Source organism: Betta splendens, chromosome 17 (assembly GCF_900634795.4).
Source record: "Betta splendens chromosome 17, fBetSpl5.4, whole genome shotgun sequence".
In the NCBI taxonomy this organism is placed as follows: domain Eukaryota; kingdom Metazoa; phylum Chordata; class Actinopteri; order Anabantiformes; family Osphronemidae; genus Betta; species Betta splendens.
The window spans coordinates 9731327-9753148 of record NC_040897.2 but is presented as its reverse complement, the minus strand read 5'-3'; the positions used below and the strand labels follow the sequence as shown (position 1 = coordinate 9753148).

The window sequence follows — 21822 nt, the reverse complement described above, 5'->3', positions numbered from 1 at the left end:
CACTGGCACAAACAATGTAAATGTCCTCAGTGAGGTCAGTACTGTTAAATACTGATGTCTGACTCAACAAATGGACCAAAAGGAACAGTTTGTACCAGCCTTTTTAGCAACATGTAAAATCTGCAGCTACAATACTTGAGTACCTCTGTCTCTGCCTGTATGCAAGTTGCCACAAGTTATATATATATTTAAATATTAATTGAATTTAATGATGATTAACAAGTGATGAAAAGAAGGAAATGTGTAAACATTGTCTTTTTTTTTGGTGCCAAGTACATTTGCGAGGCTAACAACATATTTATGACCAGATAATAATTGGATCATAATTGGACACAAAACATTACACACAGATCCGCACTCGACTGATCTTGCACCTCTCCATGCTTCTATAGTCTGGATTAGCTTCATTTCCTGGAAAAATCGAAACGTTTCATCTATAATCATGATACGCTTTTGAGATCTTGGGTCCTTTCAATATCTTTTCCTGTCATTTAGAATTTGGTCTTGAAGTCCTTTTTAATTGATACACCCACTAATGGCTGCTTGAACCCTCCTGGCCTCTGCTAACAATAACTACCCTCAAAGGTGATAACACAAGTGCTGCTGCAGTCAATACTGTAACAAGGGAATCTTTCCTTCAAACCGATGCAAAACATCTCCTCGTCTGTGCTTATCACTTACATTGGAGACTCTCTTTCTCTCTCTCTCTTTCTTCTGCGAGATTGCTCAGTTCCTTTCCCTCCAACAGATGACTGATTCAAAAGGCCAGGAGCTCTGCTGAGACTGTGCATGACTTCTAAAGAAAAAGAAAAAAGCCCTCTCTGCAACATGAGTGCTGTGCATGTGTGTGCATGTGTGTGTGTGCATGTGTGTGTGTGCGTGCGTGCGAGCAGTGCTAACAAAACGTGGATATTGTGCGTGCACGGAGACGTGACACACGGTGTGAGAGTAACAGCATAAACAATGTTTTGTTAGGAACTATTTCTGCTGTATGTGGGTGGACGGTAGCGTTGCTTCTCAAGGGCCGGGCCAGCAGCAGCGCTTTGTTTTACTGGCAGACAACACAGCAGCACTGGCTCAGCGGAGTGGACTCAATATGGTTGCATAGGTAAAACAACACACTATGCAAATGTTCTGTCCTGCTCCCTGAACTGCAACGCGCACAGCGCTGCCAGTCAGGAAGGTGCTCCGTAGCCCCGTAGCAGCATAAGTAATCCCACTCCAGAAGAATACCTGATAGTACCTGAAAGTATTTTGCTGCTCTTGCATTGATTCCTGCTTCCATTTCCTGTGTAATGGACTCGGCAGCAATGAGTGCCCGCAGTGATCTGATCCAAACTGACAGGTCTCCATATTATCAGTGACTGTGTGCTCCGAGCCTGCCTGCTACCAAATGTAGGTCCAGGTGGAGGGGCTAAACCTTGACTTCTCCTTTTTGTGGAGGAAGGCAGTAAAAAGCAAACACGGCAGAAATCCGCAACTTTAGACGGGACTGCGGATGATTGCGAGAGAAGTTTGCGCATTTTTGAAACAAATATCGAGATATTCTTCAACTTCAGCTTTCTTCTGTGGCTTGGATCCGATTTCTAATATTTTACTACTGAAATGTTTCTAAGCCCGCAACCGCAAAAATGTTTTCGCGTTCCGCAATTTTCAGTTTCTGAACAAATGCGCGTGATCAACTAGAGATTCAAGACTTGCTCAGAAGCGATCATTAATTCTCCAGACGCCCGCTGAGCTGTGGGTGATAGAATCGCGGCGGTCTAGCGTTCCCTGCGCATCGCCGTCTGCAACCCACGGTCTCTTCGTTATTTTAGCAAATCACTGACTCTCCTCCAGCACTTTACGCCCCCCTCTCTCCCCCTCTGCCTCCGTCTGCGTCTCTCCGCGCTCCGTTATTCTGCGCCTGTCAACCGCGGACGCCGGCGCGCGCCCGCTCCACTTCTGCTTCTCCTCCGCTCTCACGCATTTATTCACCGGCATGACTTCTGCAAAGGACGCGAACGGATCGGTGAAAGCGGCTCAGCAGCAGGATCAGGTAGGACGCGCGGCGCTTCCCGTAAGGCTGCACGGTGTTCCGCGTGTTTCTCACTCCTTCGTTTTTATCTCGGAGACAAGTGTGCGAAGAAGCAGCGAAATAGATCGCGAGTTTGCGTTTCGTTGTAGCACTGGGTTTTGCATCTGATTGCGCCAGTTTGTGCGCACCAAGAGACAACTTCCTGCCTAAATATTTAAAAACTCCCACTGTAGCCGCAGCCCGGGTGCAGATTCCATACCGTAACATGTGGTGTCCAGTTTTCACCAGCAGTGCGACTAATCGAAACTAGGGTTTAGTTCCGGTTCGTTTTGAGGAGATCCAGATTCAGGGACAATAGCGGCTGATGTTCAATGCTGAAACGCAATTAAAAAGTTTGCGGAGCCACATGCGCAGAGTAGGTGCGCACGCGGGAAAGTGAGGCAGACAAAGGCGGAGAGTGGGTGTTAATTGCTCCGTATTGTTCTGTCATCTCATTGAGTTGAGCCTGTTCCGTGTACGAGGCCGTGGGGGACACTGTGAAGTGATGTAACGTCATGTCGACAAGACGAAGCCACTTCTGGCTTTACATAACGGAGCTTTTGGCGCTGATATCATAATTTCGGTTGAACGGTGCTTCATGGGGGGGGGGGAACCACCCCACACACGTTGGCTCAAACGTGGAGAGGACATCTTGACCGTGAATTCAGTTGTGTAACAGTTGTTGGTTGTTTAGTGTTTGGCTGGTGATGCTCGTGACCAGGCGGCATTAAATGTGTGAGAAGAAGGTTCATTAGCTGACATGAAGGTTGTTCATCAGAACCGCCACCGCGGGCGCAGGATGCAATTAAATCTGATATTTGTCAAAGAGCTGCTGTGTTTTCTGTACTTCATCATTGGCGCTTTCTACTGGTCTACTTTCATAGGAGCCTCTATATTTTTTTTGTATCTTCAATGAAGCCTGTACCTTTTGAATATTTTAGGTGTAGTGTTTTTTTTGTGTGTGTGTGTGTGCTTGTGTGTTCCACTCATACATTTTTGAAAGTAGAAGCGCCGAGTCGACAGCAGATCTTTAAGCAGCTCCTGACAAAAAGGAGCATGAGCTCATTTGAAGGTTGCGAGGGAATTGGATTTCAAACAATGAACTTCAGCGCAACACAGCATATAATACACTAAATGCAATACATGGATATGATGCATTCAGTCATTTAAATCAACACCAGTGTTCAAACTATGTCGCCAACCTTGACGTCTTTTCTTTTATTCACAATTTGAACAAATGGCATCACTTCCCATTGGATGGAGTCTTCATAAAAGATGCTCTGGCTCCAACAGTGGCCTTGTTTGGTGGAAATCTCTATCAGATGTGAATGCAGCCTGTGTGTCTGCGCTTTAATGATGCAGAGGGATGAAGGTCCAGTATAGCCTCGCACAGGAAGGACCATGCAGCTGAGCAGTGGAGATCTTTTACTGCCTCTGGACAACGTGAGCGCAGGTTCAATCCCTATGTTGTCGTATTCTCCTCTTCTGCTGCCTTCATTATTAAAACCATTATCGTGCAGCTTCTTTATCTGAAACGCCATCACCCTCGTGCTGTTTTGTGGAGCAGCGCTGCAACAAGCTCTGGCGTTGCAGCCGTGATAGAGGCGCTCTCGTTCCTGTTTCCCCTTCACAGTTTTGTTGTTTTATGCTATTTCCTGCTTGGGTATTTATGATCACCTTTCTTCCATTTGCTGTAATCTCTGCCTCGCGTTATTGTCTCGTTCAGGATGGAACCCGCTCTCGCTCTGTCCCATATCTGAAGGCGGTTGGCTTGTGCAGCGCTGTCATTTAAAACAAAAAGTCCCCACCCAGACGGAGGGGGATCAAAAAAAGTGACTCATGCAGTATGAAAAGGCCCGTTACAAAATGCATGCGATGGCTACACCTACACCCCGCTTCTAAAAACACGGAGCCGGGATCAGTTCACTTTGAATCTTTTGGGGATTTTTCTCCATTAAATTTGCAGCGCGATATCCGTTTTGTCTGCAGAAATGTAATTATCCCGACAGGATAATAAGTCTCTTATCTTTCCATTAACTCAAATGAATTCAATATTCAAGGGCATTTTCATCAAAAACCGAAAAACAGGGAGAGATCAGCGGCGGAGGGCGACTTCCCGCTGCTTCCGTCGTGTTGTTGTGTGCCGTTTTTCTTCTGATGATTAAAAGATACCGCGTCCCTTTTTGTCCAAAGGCAGGCAGCAATTCATATCCCCTGAGAAAACACTTCTGTTAGTCATCAGGGGTTGAACATTACCTTGTTTATTTTCTCTTTTTTTTTTTTTTTTTTTTTTTTTTTTTTTTACGATTTGTTAAATCTCCATCTTGTTTTTTTCCAAGTCAAAAAACTCCCATTTCCCACTATTATGGATCTCTTCCTGCAGGTTATCACCTATTATTCTCTGAAGCATGAGCTCCATTTATCTACTCAGACTGGATGGGGATCCCTCCTGTCGATGGCGTCCGCTCTGGAGTCTTTCAAACAATTAACTTCAGGAAAGGCTTCCAAGGAAATCTATACACTTTCAATTATAGCGCCACACAGATCCTCTATAGTTAGCCTTGCTGTTCTAGTTCTATTATACTGTTATTTCTAATCATTGAGTTTTTTTCCCGTTTCAAGATCAACTGTTTTTTTTTGTTTGTTTGTTTTTTTTTTGTTTTTTTGTTGCCTAGAGAAAAACACCCCTACAGAAATGCTGACTGAGCTGCTTCGCCATCATCAAGAGGCAGGAACGTTCAATAAACATCATGACAAACGGTGCCGTTAAGTATTAACCAGTACTAACGGTCCGGTACGTGTGAGGGACGGACATCTCAGGCTAAACAAGCGAGCGCACGCATGACTGGTTCTGTGGCAGCGCCGCCCGGTCCGGTCCAGTAACGCAAGACGGATGCAGCACTCGTGGTATTTATAAATAAGACCCGCCGACCGGGTGTAACTTAATTAGCCTTTGCCAACGTTCAGAAGCCTGTAGCGGACTGGACGGATGGATTTAAGCGTCCGAGCTGTGGAACAGAGGCCGTATCTCATCAGACGGTTAATAATTCATTCCCGTCCACTGTATGTGAAATGTAGTGACACACAAGCAGCGGCGTGAATCATTTAACATTGGTCTGATTTGTGAACGTTTGGAAATGCAACCACTGCTATTATGATTATAAGTAATTGGGTCCTAAGGAAGTGTTACTTGTTGAAACTGTGAACGTGACCAAAAACATGGAACTGCAGTTTGACACTGATAATTAAAGCCCCAGAGACAAAAGTGTGGTTCATCAGGCGTGTGTTTAGACTGTAGACGATCAGCGTTTATGGAGCAAAGCAGAAGGCTGGACGTGTCAATGAGGAAAGTCCTGGCGATACTCTAGGACAGAGCTCATATGAAACCGATTAAGGAGATTAATGAAGCTGAGAACTGAGTGTTGTTTTCAAAATAAGAGTCACAGCCATAGATTAGCTGCTTTATCGATTTAAGTATTATTAGAATGATTGACTGAAGATTAAATATGAGGTTGATGGGTTTTTATTTTGTTTTTGCTGGAAAAATGTCCCCATGAGTTGTTTGGTGTTAAAGTCAGCCTCAGACAGTGAAGGGTTCAAAAAGTGCTGCTTCTTGTTTTTCTTTTGTTATAATAATAATAATAATAATGTCTTATCCTCACTTGTGAATTGAATCAAATCCAGCAGAAGCTTTTATTCAACTTTACACCTTCTTCACTTCGACTGACTATAAGCAGACTAATCTCATTTCCCACTCACTTACATACACTCTATGCGTATCTGATTTGGTTTCTAGTTCGCTCCCGCCTCCGTCTCCTCATCAGACTTCCTTTGTCTCCTGAGTGTAACCCCCCCACTCCACTCCACATTTTCCAGAGTGGACACAGACACTGTGGCTAGACAGAGGCTATCTATGAACCAAAAGCCAGTTGGCATGAATTCTTAATCTCTCTCATGAATGCCTATGATTTATTGATGCTGTTCTGAAGGAAAAGTTTACCACTTGTCTGAAGGCTGCTGCTTCACTCTCCGGTTTGACCGTTCTCGGACCACGACTACATTACAGCAGAGTGGTATATCGTGTGTCAAGTGTCCGGTGTCATTAGCCGGCTGAGCTCCGCTTTTGTTTCAGGCGTCTATATCCACTTGAGCGTCTTGTCGCCGGGGTCCCGAGTCAATATCCTGAGCGCCCCACGGCAGATTTCCCACAAGACGCTCGCAGTAATATTGGTCCCCGCTGTACTGCACAGCAGCCAGGAGCATCTTAAGTGCAAATTCAAGTCTCTTGGTTCCCTTGGAAACCAGGTGCTCAGAGATCAGGAAAGATCCATTTCACACTTCAGCAGTGAGCGCAGAGACAAAGAGATGGTTAGACAAAGCCAAAGTAGGAGGGAGAGAGGATTAGAGGGTGGGAGAGTCGGGGGATGAAAGAAGCCTGACCTTAGGAGATGCTTCATTCTTTTAGCCCCATTGTCTGGAAATAGAACGAGAATGCAACAAATCTCGCCGCTTCTCCCCGTGGGGTTTTTTATTCTTCTTTTTTCTACCCTTTAAGTTGTCAAAAGGTTCGTTTAGACGGCAGAGACGAGCGCGACAACGCCGCGCCCGCGTGTCCGTGGGTTCCGTTGTTACTGGCTCAGCGGCGGCGGAGACGGCTCAGTGCAGACGGCCCGTAGAGGCTCCCCGCGCCCCGACCGCCGCCGAGAGGCGGGATTTCAGGAAAGGTCAACATCCAGAGCGCGGTCGTGTCGAGAGGCGGCGCGCGGGAAAAGCAGGCGCCAAGTCGGGCCTTCGGGGCGTTAATTTGCCGCAAACAAAGAGCGCGTGAGGATTTTCATAGATTTTATGACAGTGAATTCAGGCCGAGTTTAAAGCCGCGCGCTCGCTGCTCCTCGAGTAGGTGGGAGAATTGTTTCTGCGCCTCACACAGGGATAAATCATTCTGCAGGAATGAAGCAATCAGAGCTGAGACATTTTAATAACAGTGGATTGTAGGAGACAAAAAAGGCCTCTTTTAAAAAATGAATGGTGCTGTGTTTGGGTCTAGGTTATAAATACATTGATTTACCCTTTAAGTAAATGTAGATATGTGGAAACAAGTTGTCTGCCTGAACGAGCTCTTCATCACTAAAGTCCAAAGTTTCTAAAGAATAGTTATTATCCTTTCTTTCTTTAGGGAACATTGGGCCGTGTCCACTGGCTTCAATGAGCGTTTTGCCGTAAAGGAAAGGTTAAAACGCAGCCGTGGGTTTGTCACAGGTGGCAAATTATTTACTGGCGCCTCCCCGGCGGGCGTCGAGGTGTGATGATGCAGGCATCCAGCCGCCGCCTGGTACCGAGCGCTTCGTTGGGACCCAGAAAAAGCAGAAGGTCTTATCTGCATCTGTTTGAGCGTCTGATGGGGTTTGAGGAGATGTTTACATCAAAGGCAGCTCCAGCAGCATGTCCTCCCATATTAGAGGATGATAACGCTGGAGATTAATATCTTATGAACCCAGTAAACTATGTCTGAGCACCTTTTTATCGTGAAAATTCTTCCCCGCGCTGCAATAAATCAGCGTATTGATGTACCTGCTGCTCCTCTGTGTAGTCACTGTCTGCGCTATTGATTTGCGTTGCTGTGATGCAGGCTGCGCTGAGACAGTGGGTGCGCGAAGTGAATGCACGCGTGAGAGATCTCATCTTGGACATATTGAGATCGAGCACGTTAAAAGCATAGTTTATCTGTGTAGGCACATGCTTTGAACGGCTGAAAACACAAAGGTGTGAATTGAAATGTGAAAAGAATGAATGTGAGCGTGGCAGAAACCTGGGAGTAAATGAGAGATTCCGTTCCGAGGTTTTAACTCCGTGTGTGTGTGTGTGTGTGTGTGTGTGTGTGTGTGTGTGTGTGTGTGTGTGTGTGTGTGTGTGTGTGTGTGTGTGTGTGTGTGTGTGTGTGTGTGTGTGTGTGTGTGTGTGTGTGTGTGTGTGTGTGTGTGTGTGTGTGTGTGTGTGTGTGTGTGTGTGGCTAATTAACCCATCTACCATCTGCTGGGCTCGTTGCTCCAGCATTGGATTCGGATGGATCTGGTGCACGCTTAATGTGTGGCGTCTTGCAGGACCTGGTGGGCAGCGCTCCGCCGCAGAGGAACTGGAAAGGCATCGCCATTGCCCTGCTGGTCATCCTCGTCATCTGCTCCCTGATCGTCACCTCCGTCATCCTGCTGACCCCGCGTACGTACAACGAGTCACATGTATCATATGAATCCTATTGACTGAGGGCAGTAAATGTGTGGAGGCTCCAGGTGGTGGAGATGCCAGTGCGGAGGCCAACACTCACCACTGGTCCCAGTTCATGTGTAGAGGTTGCACATTTGATCGATGAGAAAACATCAATCTGTGTTTAAAACTTAATTTTGTACTATTAGTAACAGTTTTTCTCTTTTTTGTTCAGTTAACCTTCGCTGGAAACAAAACCCTACCACAACAAATGCACAAACAAGTGAAATATAAATCATGACGCTTCTATAGAAGCAATAACAATACAATATTCACTTACTTCTGCATCGCCTTGACTTAAAAACTGGAAACAGCGAGGCATTTTTCATCTGGGATGAAACCCAGAGACGGCAGCTCTGCCAAGGATGCGCCTTCCTCTCCAATGATTATTTTATTAGGAGAAATGTTTAAGCGCGTTCGGCTCCGTGTCTCCAGCTGAACGCATCAACATGCACAAAGCGGTAAACAGACGCGGGACACAAACGGGCGCAAGAACTCCGGGACGCTCTGGGTAAACATCTCGCTGCTGCACGTCGCATTAGAACGAGGGTTTTTTGGATTTTAAAGGTAGCGGGATTCATCTTCCTCACAGACGAGCTTTAATTCGATGACCTTTCGGCGGGAGCGGGATTCGACGGATGACACGCACGCGTTTTCCATTGAGACGAGGCTCATCCGCTCGCTAGGTAATGGGCCCTTTAATGTCTAATGCCGTTCAGACATTATCTGCTTAATGTAGATGATTATGCAGTAATAGCTCCGGCCATTCGTCAGATTGGCACCGCGTCAAACATCCCATTTGGCCACGTGCTTGAAATCGGCTTTTTTTTTTTTTTTTTTAGCCTCGCTCCGCGGCTCCTTCGCCGGCCGGGAGAATTCCTCCGCTTCCTCAAGTCGATAAACACTTGACAACGTCTGATGTGATATTTACACGCTCAGATCCCGCCGCCGCGTCTGTCAGCGCACAGTGGGAGCCGTGACAGCGCCAGACGAACGTGTTTCCCGCGCAAAGGTGCGCCGGACGTCGCGGGCGTCCAGGCCCGCGCGCGTCCACCCGCCTGTCAGGTGGAGCTTTGCTGACGAAGCAGCTGGAAACGATCGATGGAGCCTCGTTGAATGGCAGCCAACGTAGAGACGGCGGTCGAGGCTCTGAGCAAAGCAGCTAAGACAAAACCTCTAATGATTGACTGTTTGTTCCGACGCTCCCGGCAGGTGAAGACGAAAGCCTGGCCCTCAAGAAGAAAGTCACCACAGAGGACGTGTTCAGCCCAGACCTGCGCATCCACGACCCAGACGCCAAATGGCTCAGCGGTGAGTGCGCCGCGAGGACGCGCCCTCGGTTCCTCTGTCGCCCGTGTTGTTCCCACGGGGACGTCTGAATAAATAAATGGCGGTGGGGGGTCTCATTGCAACATATTGCAACATTGCAGTGCAAAAAAAAGGCTTTGTCACATTTCTGGAGGTCTGAAAATAAAATGTTGAATAACACGACAACGCTTCTTTTTGGAATTTACAAGAACAGCCTTTTAAATATGAATATGAATGAAGCCATTTAATCAAGGAGTTTGACTGATGTTTAAACATGAGATGAAATATGATCAAATAAAATTAAATGTTCTACAAAATAAAGCAAACCTCTCAAACATCTCAGGCATTAAAAGTCTTGATGTTACTTGATTCCTGAAGTATTTAGATGGGAGAAGATTTAAAGATTAAATCAAAGGACAGACAAATAATACATTTTTCCTTGTTTCCAGTCTCCTTCTTTAGCAAACAAGTGTTTTCTCTACTGGGAGACAAGCCTTCCTCTCTGTCGCTAATGGCATCTTCCTGAACGCTACACAATACACTCTTAGACTTTCAGCTGCGAGAGCCTCAGACACCCTTCAAGTATTTGCCATCAATTAGCTCTTTACGCAGCCTCCTCGCAGCAGTAATGACTATGTGATAATGACTCTGCTCACTTTTTTCTGTATCTGTAAACAGCTGAACCACAACCTGAAGCTCCGTTTGAACATGTTCAGCCTGCTGCGTAGCAGATGTATAGTGTTCTGGAGCCTGGCGTAGCTGTGGGCTCTGGAGCCAGGCTGGACTCTGCCCCCTGGTGTCCGCCAGGAAAAGTACTCGGATCAAATGCAGTATATCTGTATATTATGTCCTTCAGAGAAACACAATAGGAAAAAAATTCTCTGTTGATCAGAGAAGTTGTTTCTGATAGACGATCCTTGGTTTAGGAGGTAGAGTAACAGAGTTACATTATGATCCTGCAGAGAGAGAGAACAGTGAGATGCTTCGAATGTTTTAGAGCTAGAAAAGAAGATTGGGCTCCAGGAGCCTCCACGTGCAGGAGCCGCTGAAATGATAATACACGTACGCAGCCAATAAGCCAGACGAGCAGGAGTCGTCCTATCTGGCGTGTCTTTGTGTAGGAAGTGGTTCAGACGGTGCCCAGTGTCAGTGTCGCAGGTCGTCTAAAATCTGACCACACAAAACTTATTCCCCTCGGGACTGAATAAAAAGCAGCTCGCAAAAAATATTAAAGCTTGTCTTCAACTTTAGCAAACAAGAACCTATTGATTTCATTGTCTCAGCGAATTTTGCCTCAGAGCCACAAAAACAAGTGCGTCATCTGCTTCTGGTGTTCGTCGGGGTTCGTTGTGACTAAACCACAACCGGAGAGAAGCGACGTTTGAGCAGCCCGACTCATGTGCCGCGTCTGTAACCTGACGGACGCGCTGACCTCACACGTGTGCTCCCGCGCCGTTAGCGGCTTATTAACATGTAATTAGCGCAGCTCCCGCCTCTCCGTGCCCTTCGTTCGCGGCCGTAATGAAAACGTCCTCGGCACCTGATGAAACGCCAGCAATCAATTGTGTGACATTGCGTCCTGTCAGTCGGGCTAATGCAATCAGCTCCCATTTGGCTCTAATGACCTTCTAATAAGACGTCCGATGGGATCGCCTCATACTTCAGTAGAGCTCATCAATATTTCGCGGGCTCCATCCACAGCGGCATGTAATTGATCCCCGCTGCTCTTTGATCACCGCTTGCCTCAGTAGTCTTTCAACTCACCTCCGAGTTTCTCGCTCACACTCGGCTCCAAAGACAAATGGTTTGACCTTCACACTGATTTCTATTGGAGAGAAAACATGAGTGTATATTCACAAGCGCTACCTGTTCGCTCGGTAGCCAGATGTTGATGATGTCACTATTTGCCATCATTACGCTACAGTCTGACTCCTGTTCTGATTATAATTTATATTTATTTATTATATTATTATTATTTTTAATAGACAACGAGCTTCTGTACCGCACGCGCGACGGCGACGTCGTCAACCTCAGCCTCGCCACCGGCCACAGGACCGTCGTGGTGCCGAGTCAGCTGTTTGTGAGTAGCCCCCCGATCCCGGAGCAGCGGCTCCGCTCGCCGTCTGTGACGGGCTGTGTTTCTGATCCCATCCAGGACCGGTCCCGCGCTGCCAAGTACCAGGTGTCCCCGGACATGCAGTACGTGCTGTTCGCCTTCGAGGTCAAACCGGTGAGCGCACGCCTCTGGGCCCCGAACCACAGGAGCCTAAATGTTCTGTTCCTCGATTGTGATGCTTTTTGTCTCCACAGATCTACCAACACTCCTACGTGGCCAAGTACATTATTTACAGCCTTGTGACACAGTAAGACAGACCTCTGCTGCCTCTTTTCTCCCTCCTCTGATGCCCGACCTCGAACGTGACCGTGCTCCTGCTTCCTGTTTCTCCAGGCAAACGTGGGCTCTGAACCCCCCCGAGGTGCATGACACGGTGCTTCAGTTTGCTGGATGGGGGTCCAAAGGTCAGCAGCTGGTAAGGAAGGCGTGCATGGCGGCACGGGAGGGATCTGTGGCTGTTTGAGGGTGGAACAGTCAAGCTTTTCGCCTTGTGTGGACTGTAATGGTCACATTAAAGGACTAATGCGACTTTTATTTGCTTTGGTGGCGGTGGGAGTCACACAAAATGACTTTTCCTTTCACAAGCCACGAGTTTGTGGGCGCCAGCGGCAGATGGCGGCTCAGTGGCACAACCTGAGGCCTCGACTGTGTGTGTGTGTGTGTGTGCGTGTGCGTGTGCGTGTGTGTCCGGCACAACAGCACGTTGGATTTGTAGAAAGACAAAGCAGCTACTGTACGTGTTTACCAAAGGCCTTGTGTTTGTTTGGAACAGCTCAACTGTACAGGAACGATTGTAGTAAAGCGGCAGCTGGAGTCCTTGGATTGGATTCGATTCAACACATTTTCCCTCCATTCTCCCTTTTTTTTTTCTCGTGGCTTCTTTGTAACGAGCTGCTCAGGAAAACCGCAGAATATAGAAGAATTCAAGCCATTATCAATTCACCCGCGCGAGAGTGAACCATTATTGGTAAAGTCAGCACAACATGGTTTTTAATAAACTTCGGAGAAGGTCAGGTACTGAACATGATGTGCGTCCTATTATTTGTAGTTATTTTGTCTGTCCAAGTGCTTAATGTGTGACTCACGTCTTATGTTTTTTTCCAAAGTAATTTTGGGACGTACATTATTACGAGCGGACATGAAGGTCTCTTAAATGTTATGTTTTCTTCTGGTGCATCAGAAAACATGACTAACTTGGACCAAATGGTTTATTTTGGAGCCGTCTGTCAGCTTGTCCATTAACAACACAGTGACAAACTCTGTTTAGCATCAGAAATGTGATTGTGTTGCATTGGTGTAATGTTGTGTAAAGCACGCAGAGCCGGGCGATTGGCTGGAGGCCGATGACGTCATCGTTAAGGTGCGAACATCCAGGGAGACGTCTGGTGAAGGGAAGGAGGAACCAGATGTGGATCAGTGCACGCACTCCCCTGCAGATGTGCTGCAGTTACATTTGCCTCCTCATTTCAGAATGCTTTTTTTCCTTAGACAGAGACAGACGAGCACAGACGAGAACGTTTAGACACATTATTGCTTCTGGTTGTTGATGGTGTGTGTCAACAGCAAAATTCTAAATGATGCCCTGTACTTTTTAATGGGCTTGAAATGGGATGCCTGGATAATCTGCCGCTGTATTGTCTCGCCTGACGCAGAACCGCTTTCATTATCAGCTTCCGATGCGTTTACGTCCGGCTCCGACGCCGCACGTTTCACCACCTGCTCGTTCAAAGTCCCGTCTTCCTACAGTACATAATTGCTTTTATCGTCTCCTTTGCACCAATTACAGATACGTTGCCGTGGGAAAATATTAACATTTCAAGTGTGCGGCGAGACTTTCCTACCCGAGGGAAGGATGCTGATTAATTTGCATATTGTAATGCTGTACCTGATGGTTCTGTTGGCGAGGCTGTTCCTGTAGCGCCGTGTGTGATTTAATGAACAGAAGAATGAGATCGGCTCCTGTCCTTTGCCCCGTGTCACCCGGAGACGTCGGCTGTGTTATATTTTCCACCGGCTACAATTATTCCCATTAACTTTATCAGGATCGGAGCAATTAATCATCAGCGGGATTTGTTTGTTCGAGGCGTCGGGTCGGGCGGCGAGAAGTGAAGGGAGACGATTCCCGGGAAACTCCCCTCACAAGCAATCACTGTGAGACACACACACACACACACACACACACACACACACACACACACACAAGGAGGTTACGCGGATACAAACGAGGAGGCGGAGGAGAGTTTAGAGGGTTTATGGACCAGAGCTGCGTGATATTTAATATAGGAGTGGGGAACACGCGCTGTATGCACTCAGACATGAGCCCCGCTATTCAAACGCCACAGGTCGCTTTGATGTTACCGCTTTCATCTCTCCAACCTTTTGAAAGGACTCGCTGCTTCCCTTTCCTCCCGCTCACTCTTGAAAAGGAATAAATAGAGGCATTACCACATGTTTACACATTATTCCAGTTATCTGAGGCCGCTGGGGATCATTTAGCACCAAATGCAGGATTAGCTTCCCTGCCTTTAATGAGTCCTTTTGACTCCGTATGCACTGTCACTTAATCAGTGGAGTAGAGGCTTTGAGGCAGCTCTTCAGTCAAGGTACAATTACTAATAATTAGAGTTCTGATAATTAAATGTTTACGTGGGTCTCTTGAAGCACCCGCTGACATTTCTATCTCGTGGTGTTTCTGCAGCATTTCCCAAACGCTCCGCTCCTCTGCAGCCTCGCATTGATCTGTTTTCCTCAGATGTTGATCCCACAATATGAAACTTTGATTTTCTCCACAGCGGAGCTAAAGGAGACATGTCTTTTCTCCGCGTTGGCTCTCGCGATGGCAATTTGAAAGCCTTCGAATTGTGGTTGTTTATGCTTTCAAAGGTGTGTGTGTGCGCGCGTGTGTGTGTGCGTGTGTGTGTGTGTGTGTGTGTGTGTGTGTGTGTGTGTGTGTGCGTGCGTGTGTGTGTGTGCAGGGCCCTGGTCAGCTCTAGTGCTTTGATTAGAAACACACAGCTCTAATATATGTTAATGTGGTGCTCATGGAGATTGTGAGACTGAACATATGAGCTTTTGAGTGTCTTCGAGTGGGGAGCTGGCGTCCGTCTGGATTAAGATGAAGCCCCGTTGTGATAAAGACCTACAAGTGTGTGGTTTAACGTCTTTCCCCGTGGACGGGAAGAAACGTTTGCTCACTGCGCTGCGGGACATTGAGGGTCTAAGCGCCGCGGAGGCTAACGGCGGCCACTGTTCTGCTCTCCTCCGCTGCAGATCTTCATATTTGAAAACAACATCTACTACAAGTCGACGGTGGAGAGCCGGACGATCCGCCTGGTGTCCACGGGTCAGGAGGGAGTCGTCTTCAACGGCCTGGCGGACTGGCTCTACGAGGGTGAGGCCTCATTATTGCTCAGGAGTCCTCTGCGGAGCTGTAGTGGGCGATGAGTGTTCTTCGGAACCAGGCAGACCCGGTCTGACCGGCTGCCGTGGGCTCAGATCAGGTGGATCCGCCCTCGTGACCCCTCCGCCCCCCCGTCCCCGAGGCGCGCTGGCTGTGTGCGAGCGCGGTTCCATTAGGACGGGGCACAGCTGGCTGCGTTTCAACCCCCCCCCCCCCCCCCCCCCCCCCCCCCCCCCCCCCTCCCCCCGCGTCCCAAAGCTCCGTCTTTGTGTTGCGGCAACTCTTAATTAATTCATGTCGGCAGCGCTGCAATCTCATTTAGCAGATGTTCAAATGCCAGCATACTTGTAATTTAATACGAGGCATATTTCTGATTGCTTCATATGTAAGACTGACATTCCAATTAGACTCTACTTAAATATGGCTTTGTTTACAGATACACTCCTACATTCAAGACCTGGTATTCACCTGTGTATTCACTAAACATGAGGTTTATAGCTGTCTTTCCCAATGAGCTGCAGCTTCTATTTCTGCCTTTGTTTTAATTACTCCCTTTTTTTAAATGGTGCTTGGGGATAATAACTGCGCTGTAATTGTACAATGTAGCTGCAGAAAGGCAGTTATTACGGCAGAAATCTGTTACCGTGCATGAACTGCTTCAAGGCCGCCTCTAATCGCTTTTCCATTAATGGGATTATTTCTTTGTCCCAGACACAGAACATAACATGAAAGGGGTAATCCACATTCAGCGCTGAGGAAAGATTTGCCTTGCTGTGTTTTCCCACTATGTTCCGTGGATTTATCGATGAATAACAGGCCGTCGCACCAAAGCAGACATCATGTAGCCAACGTGTCCTACAAACAGTGCCTACGGTGCTGCCAGGGTTTTGTTCTGGAGAGACTTCGTAGTTTGGTGGAAGTTTGGTTAAAGGTGTTATAAGTAAAATAAGTAATTATTATTATATGATATAATTTCAGATCTTGCATAAGGCATCTACTTATTTCAGTTTTCATTGACGTTAGAGCATCATATCATTTAGATGCTTTTCAGGACTAATAGAATATTTCACACAGTGGACTGACAGCTGCTGTATCAAATCCAGTCCTCTGGGTTTGAACAGCACAATCATATCTGAAAGGCTTTCATGTTGATCACTACAAATAATTATTCCTCAGTTGTCATAGTGAAGCTTCGGCAGTGCAGTCAAGACATGGATTGAAGTGGGAATCAGTCGTCTCCTGTCGTGTGCTGTTTTCATAGGATATGATTTATCTTCATCTTTGATCGTGTATGTGTGCAGGTGTGTAGGATTTCCGTTGAGAACAAACCTTTCTTTACATCTGTTGAAGGAAATGCAAATGATTTGATTTTGATCCTTTTGTGTTAAAATACCAGCAGAATTCAATGAGTTTCATTAAAAACGCCCCACCCCTTAAAAACTATGATTAATTTCATGTTGTGCCTCTCAAGGCTTTTCTCAAGGCCTTGAAAATCCCCACTGCAGCAAACTAGTTTATCTTGGACAGAGAACTCAATCATCTGTTGGCAATTCAACGTTGAATGGGCTCCTTCGCCCTCTCTGACCCCATTACAGCAGACTTCAGTAGTCACTAAAATAGGAAATATTTTCATAGCCAGGCAACATCAACGATAAGCTAATCAAAGTCCTTATCAATGTAGAGCAAGGTTGATCATTTTCCTTCAAAAGTCTATTGTTAGGTTGGTGTTGGCCAGCGTTTACTGCGGTGGAGCTCTACTGCCCCCTGGTGGGCGGAAATCAATAAACACGAAACAGACTGTCGTTTTGTTCTATTAGTAGTATTTTTGTTTGCTCTTGGCTTATAAATATCAAAGTAGTCGCAGAAAACACCGAAAAGGAGGCTCATCTCAGCCAAATCCATTTTTCATTTCAAACACTACAGTTTCTTATGGTTGTTGTTCTTCAGAGGAGATCCTGCAGACCCACATAGCTCACTGGTGGTCCCCAGACGGGCTGCGCTTGGCGTACATGACCATCAACGACTCGCTGGTCCCCAGGATGGAGGTCCCCTTCTTCACGGGAACGCCGTACCCGGGCAGCCTGGAGTACCGCTACCCGAAGGCGAGTCGAGTTCAGCCGATAACTCCATCACCTCGATGTTATTACACAAAGATATTGGTGGTACTGGGATGTTTTATCGGTTTAAATAAATGTTGGGTCTGAACGATGCTTGGACATAAACAGTAGATTTTGAGCTTGTTTATGTTTGACCTGTCGCCTGTGTCCCCTTGGCCCCTGCAGGCCGGGGAGGAAAACCCTGTAGTGCACCTGTCGGTGGTGAGCCTCAACGGACCCTTGCACACGGTGGCGATGAAGAAGCCCGACGACCCGCGGATCGGGTGAGCGGCGAGCCGCGCGCGAAGCCTGGGAGGACGCGACGGGCGCTGATGTGTTGCCAACGCCTTGTTTTTCAGGAGGGAGTATTACATCACCATGGTGAAATGGGCCACCAGCACCAAGCTGGCCGTCAACTGGCTGAACCGAGCCCAGAACAACTCCATCCTGACTCTGTGCGAAGCCACGACCGGAGTCTGCATCAAGGTGGGACGCGCTGATTAATAAAACGCCTTTTGTTGGGCCTTCGTGTAAATCTGTGGGCGTTTGCTAACTTTTCAGAAACAAGAGGACGAGAGTGAGAGCTGGCTGCACCGGCAGGTACGTGGCGGTTCGTCTGAGCGTTTTAGAGCCACGTTCCCACGCGCTGACGCTTCCTTCTCCCCCCGTGTGCAGAACGAAGCGCCCCTCTTCTCTCGGGACGGACACAAGTTCTTCTTCACCAGAGCGATCCCTCAGGGCGGGAGGGGGAAGTTTTTCCACATCTCCATGTCAACGTCAATGGTGGTGGCTACGTGCAGGACTGTCCGTCTAAAGGCTCGGCCCAGACTATTTACTGGTGTTCTGTGTTGCTCTCTTCCAGCCCAACAGCAGCACGGACATTCTCCAGTCCCTGACGTCCGGAGACTGGGACGTCACCCGCATCCTGGCCTACAGCCACGAGAGGAACCTCATGTGAGCGCCGCCTGCACATCTGGGCTGGTGTTTTTTTAAAAAAAAAAAAAACGGGCGCTTTAGACTTGTGACGCTGACGTGCGGATGTTTCAGATACTTCCTGAGCACCGAGGACGACCCCAAGCGGCGGCACCTGTACAGGTACGGTGGGCCTCTATGACACGTTAGCCGCGCCGCCGGCGCAGTAAGCTAATGGCGGGCGACTCGTCCCACAGCGCCGACACCATCCCGCCGTTCAACCGCTGCTGCCTGTCCTGCGAGTTCAAGTGCGGCTACGTGGACGTGTCCTTCAGCCACAACATGCAGTTCCTGCTGCTCCACTGCAAAGGTGAGCGCCCGCGACCCCCAAGCCCATTTACAGATGGAGAGCTTTAATGGAATCAGTGGATGATCTGAAACCTCACGGAGCTGCTGGCACTGTGTGTGTGTGTGTGTGTGTGTGTGTGTGTGTGTGTGTGTGTGTGTGTGTGTGTGTGTGTGTGTGTGTGTGTGTGTGTGTGTGTGTGTGTGTGTGTGTGTGTGTGTGTGTGTGTGTGTGTTCGTTCCCCGGAGAACCGCAGTCATTCCGTCCCTCTGTTTTTGTCCTTTCGGCTCCAGCAGCAACACAGTTTCCATGGACGCTGATCTGTTCAGGTCCGCTCCAGAGAGGGAACAGTGCCAGTGGCTCCGTTCATTAATTGGATCTTTGGAGAGTAGCTCTACTGTGAAACAATAAGTTGCTCCCTCATGGGACGGAAGTAGGTGATTAAGTGGGGAGCCGCCGGAGAGGCCTGATTCAGATCAAACACTGTAGACTCTCCCTGGTTTGAAGGAGCCGTTTCAGCCTTTTGTCAGTTTTTTTTTTTTTTTTTACACATCATTCAAAGAGCTTTTACTGGTTAACCTCTTTGCAGGTCCAGACATTCCGAGCGTGGCCGTGTACAGAACCGAGGACAAACAGAGTGAGTGCCGCCTCCGCGCTGCGTTCACTGACTCCCGGTCCGTCGCGCTGAGTCTTAAACGGGTGCTTTCTGCCTGAACCGCAGAGGTGGTGGACGTGGAGACGAACAAACTGGCCAACGACACGTACCACAGCATGCAGATGCCCAGAGTGCAGTACGAGACCATCACCATCGACGACTACAGTACGTGCTTCGTTTGAGACGAGTAGCGCTGCGGCCGGCGTGCGGCGCGTTTAACTGTGTCCCGTGTGCTGCAGCTCTGACCATGCAGATCCTGAAGCCCGCCGGGTTCATGGACACGGCCCACTACCCGCTGCTGCTGCTGGTGTAAGCGTGAGCACGATGGGATAATACTAATGATACCTAGAATTTAAAAAAAAGACGTTAAAATTTGATAAGTTGTTACATTTCATCACAATAACATAGTTGTATTTGATGACACGTTGCTAAAATCTGCCCACTCCCGCTCCCGGTGTTCCTCAGGGACGGGACGCCCGGGGGCCAGATGGTGACGGAGCAGTTCCAGGTGGACTGGGCCACGGTTCTGGTGAGCAGCTTCAGCGCCGTCGTCATCCGCTTCGACGGCCACGGCAGCGGCTTCCAGGGCACCAACCTCCTCCACAAGGTGCGGCGGCGGCTGGGCGAGCTGGAGGAGCGGGACCAGCTGGAGGCGCTCAGGTCGGCGCCGCCGCCGAGCCGCGAGCACGGCCCGCGTCGGCGCCGCCCCTCGGACTTTCACGCGTTTTCTCTCTGACTTTCAGGTTCATATCCAAGGAGCCGTATATTGATAAGAATCGGATGGGCGTTTACGGAAAGGTGAGGACGAGCTCGGAGGCTTCTGGGATGATGTCGCACGGTCCAATTAACCAATCTGTCTCCTCTGTGTTCAGGGGTATGGAGGCTATTTAGCAACGATGCTTCTGAGCTCTAAAGAGTTTACTCAGCTGAAATGTGGGACAGCGGTGTCGCCCATTACAGACTTTGAGCTATACGGTAAAGCACGGAGGATGTTTCCCATCTAACACGGCCTCATGTTTAAAGTCACATCTTTCTAATACGTTTTGTCCTCTTCCCACTTTGCAGCGTCTGCGTTTTCCGAACGCTACCTCGGCTCGAGGACAGATTCTCGAGTATATACGGTAATTCCCCTGTCACCGTGGCGTTTGGCTGGCGATGGGAGTTGAGGGTCATTATTATGATGACGTCGCCGACGACACAGTGGATCTTTTTTTTTTTTCCTGTCTTTCCTTCCAGGCGGCGAATTTAGCGCACAGGGCCGGCCAACTCCAGGAGAAGCGCTACTTGATAATTCACCCGACCGCTGACGGTAGCAGACGCATGTTTGCCTCTCAATACGGGTAAAACGCCGCTTAACGGCGACTGATGTCTGATTTATGACTCCGATCTTATCTCCGCCGCCGCAGAGAAAGTTCACTTCCAGCACACGGCCAAATTTATCAACCATTTAATCAGCGAGAAGGCCAACTACACTCTACAGGTGAGAGACGCAACAGACTCGCGCTGTAAAAGGTCTCGATATTCTAAGGACGCGCTTCTATTTATGAGGCGATGAAATGACAGAACAGGAATTAATTTTCAAATAATCTTTTAAAGCCTGGCTTAACTGAAGAGCCTTTTTTTCCAGCTATTAGAAGATTTACCTGTCACTCAACGTGGGTGCAAAGCTTTTTATTACAAAGGTCTTTGAAGGGCGACAGGTTTCTTACAAAATCTTACACATATGCTTTATTTTATTGAGCAGTTTGAAGAGTTTTCATTGTCGGTTTTCGAGTGGAGGTGAGACAGACTTGACTAAAGCAGACTATTGTTCAGCGAAAGCAATTTGAGGGCGCTCGATTATTGATGGAGCCCTTTAAAACTGGAAATGCCTCCGCTCCACTTGAACGTTTCCGCAGATCTACCCGGACGAGGGCCACTTCCTCCACGGCGATGGGACGCAGCAGCACCTGAGCCAGTCTCTGGTCAACTTCTTCGAGGAGTGCTTCCGGGTTCCGGAGGCGCCGACGGACGAGCAGCGGGACGAGGACGAGGACAACAGTTAAACGTGCTGACGGGAGCAGCCCCGGCCCGCCTGCACTACTACAGCACAATATGCAACAGATGGACACCTTGCCACCTCCCACCCAGTCTGATTATAGCTCTACTTTGAATTGCAGCACTTGCATGTGCAAAAGGGACGTCAGCCTGCACCCCCCACCCCCCGTCCTCATCTCGTGCTGGCTGCTGATGAGGAAGCCAGCGTGAAAGACGATGACTTTGGCGCAGACGCAGCAGTCATGTCCCTCTGGCGTTGGAATAACTGGACTCGCGCGCCCTCTGCTGGACAAATAGAGGATTAACATAACATCCAGTGAGTAATGTGGCTCTAATTCCGAACCAGACACATTAATCAATCGCTTTGCAGAACAAAATATCTGTGTGACGATCAGTTCATTATGCTGACGTTTTACTTTTTAAAGGCTGCCAGTTTCTGGTCACCCCCCCCCCCCCCCCCCCCCCCCCAACTTACTGATTATTGTGTTCATGAGTATGATTACTGCTACTTGTTTCTCTGTTCAGTGTCTCACAGTTGTACCTTGTCTACGAGTGGGTTTCTGGTTCCATCGGTCCGATACTTTTCAGAACTAGGCCACGTTTAACTTGTGATGTACTCCCAAAAAAACAATCAT

The 21822-nt window shown here is 48.3% G+C and overlaps 1 protein-coding gene across 5 annotated transcripts in view; it reads left to right on the top strand.

Moving 5' to 3' along the window:
* LOC114844912 (dipeptidyl aminopeptidase-like protein 6) overlaps window positions 1-21650 on the top strand; it is a 45343-nt gene extending 23693 nt beyond the window's left edge. For 4 of the 5 annotated variants that reach the window (XM_029132601.3, XM_029132602.3, XM_029132598.3 and 1 more), the window contains 25 exons: window positions 8158-8272; window positions 9530-9628; window positions 11611-11705; window positions 11781-11855; window positions 11936-11988; window positions 12075-12156; window positions 15012-15132; window positions 17089-17243; window positions 17424-17521; window positions 17597-17723; window positions 17799-17837; window positions 17913-18020; window positions 18100-18191; window positions 18285-18332; window positions 18407-18519; window positions 19085-19132; window positions 19217-19315; window positions 19390-19459; window positions 19616-19810; window positions 19894-19948; window positions 20023-20125; window positions 20216-20271; window positions 20387-20459; window positions 20557-20630; window positions 21049-21650. In XM_029132601.3, coding sequence (XP_028988434.1) covers window positions 8158-8272; window positions 9530-9628; window positions 11611-11705; window positions 11781-11855; window positions 11936-11988; window positions 12075-12156; window positions 15012-15132; window positions 17089-17243; window positions 17424-17521; window positions 17597-17723; window positions 17799-17837; window positions 17913-18020; window positions 18100-18191; window positions 18285-18332; window positions 18407-18519; window positions 19085-19132; window positions 19217-19315; window positions 19390-19459; window positions 19616-19810; window positions 19894-19948; window positions 20023-20125; window positions 20216-20271; window positions 20387-20459; window positions 20557-20630; window positions 21049-21195 — 2340 coding nt within the window. In that variant the 3' untranslated portion in view covers window positions 21196-21650. Of the gene's footprint in view, window positions 1-1539; window positions 2039-8157; window positions 8273-9529; window positions 9629-11610; window positions 11706-11780; window positions 11856-11935; window positions 11989-12074; window positions 12157-15011; window positions 15133-17088; window positions 17244-17423; window positions 17522-17596; window positions 17724-17798; window positions 17838-17912; window positions 18021-18099; window positions 18192-18284; window positions 18333-18406; window positions 18520-19084; window positions 19133-19216; window positions 19316-19389; window positions 19460-19615; window positions 19811-19893; window positions 19949-20022; window positions 20126-20215; window positions 20272-20386; window positions 20460-20556; window positions 20631-21048 lie in introns of those variants that run through there. The other variant, XM_029132600.3, reaches the window with a different exon arrangement.
* The last annotated feature ends 172 nt before the right edge of the window (window positions 21651-21822 follow it).